The 1,326-nt window shown below is 35.4% G+C and overlaps 1 protein-coding gene across 1 annotated transcript in view; it reads right to left on the bottom strand.

Annotated features, from left to right (window-relative positions):
* Positions 1-6: 6 nt before the first annotated feature.
* The window catches only part of MTHFD2L (methylenetetrahydrofolate dehydrogenase (NADP+ dependent) 2-like), a 95,396-nt gene continuing 94,076 nt past the window's right edge, over positions 7-1,326 (bottom strand). Inside the window, exon 8 of the mRNA XM_012723993.1 lies at positions 7-1,111. Coding sequence (XP_012579447.1) covers positions 999-1,111 — 113 coding nt within the window. The 3' untranslated portion in view covers positions 7-998. The remainder of the gene's footprint in view (positions 1,112-1,326) is intronic.

The raw sequence follows: 1,326 nt of genomic DNA on the forward strand, positions 1-1,326 counted from the left end.
CTGACATTCACATGTATTTCCTATCTTAAACTATGTTAGGAACATGGCATCTACTTTGAGAACCAAAACAAAAGAGGGGTAATAAAGGGGTATTACTGAGTAATAAAGCAGTAGGTTTCAGTCATGTCATGTTCTAAGACTTTGTTTTAGCACACCAGGTTAGGATTTCCCATTAGATTGCTGGATTTAAGCAAACACGCAGCTTCTTTATTGAAGGCCTCACTCATTTAAAATATTTTTTGAGTATTTGTGGAAAACCACAACCATAGCTTGTGTGCTGTGTATTTGTTGGGGTTTTCCATTACTCCTCAATAAGATATTATCTAAAAAAATTTTCTGGAACAACAAAATTACATGTAAATCTAATGCATCCCCATTATAGTTTTACTTGGCAAGTAAGTCATTCGCAATTTGAAATGATCACTATCTCTCAAGTAGCACTGCATTTTGTTTTCTTTCCTTGTCTATTTTTCTTCTCTTGAGTACAGCATCATTTTCATTCTTCATAGGATACAGATGGGAGATTTATGAGATCAAGATTCTATTTTTAAATTTGCTCTTCTAGCAAATTTCTTTTCAACATATGATAAAGAACATAAAATACATAAGTATGCTTAGAACACCTACATGACACCTTCTGTTGGTGCCCATTTGAATGACAAAAATTTGTTGAAAACATACTGTATGTGATATTTAATTCTGTCAAAAATATATTCATTTATTATGAGCCCTTTTGCTTGAACCTTATGAACAAATAGTATTCACAAAATAAACAACTGTTAACAAAGTTTCCATTGAATTTTTTTTTTCATAAAACTCAAAATTTGTCAGCAGGAAATGCACAGAGTTGTATGAATCATCTGATCCACAATGATTCCATCCATGAAAAAATAAATACAATGTAGAAATAAATAGCTTTGTAGTAAAATATAAAGGTTTTTGCCCTTTGTGGAATAAATAAATAGCATGACTTCAGTTGGTTCATAGTCTCCCGTGATCTAGTAAATGACTTTTTTGGCAGCCAGAAGGGTGTTCTTCAGGAGCATTGCCACCGTCATGGGCCCCACACCTCCGGGAACGGGAGTGATAAAACCAGCCTTCTTCTTAACAGCTGAGGGAGGGAACACAATAGACTTCATTTTAAATTTTTCCGATAATATCAGATTAAAAAAAAAAGATTTATTTATTTATCCATACAGAACTGGGGTACAGGCAAGAGGTGCAGGAGAATGAGAGGCTTTACCAGAGACAGAGTGGGGAGCAGAACAGGCAGATCCACGAAGTACACTGCTGAGGGGAGCAGCTGGCGGGTCAGGAGAGGTCTGC

This window comes from Condylura cristata, unplaced genomic scaffold (genome assembly GCF_000260355.1).
Source record: "Condylura cristata isolate star-nosed mole 26May11 unplaced genomic scaffold, ConCri1.0 scaffold00012, whole genome shotgun sequence".
Taxonomy (NCBI): domain Eukaryota; kingdom Metazoa; phylum Chordata; class Mammalia; order Eulipotyphla; family Talpidae; genus Condylura; species Condylura cristata.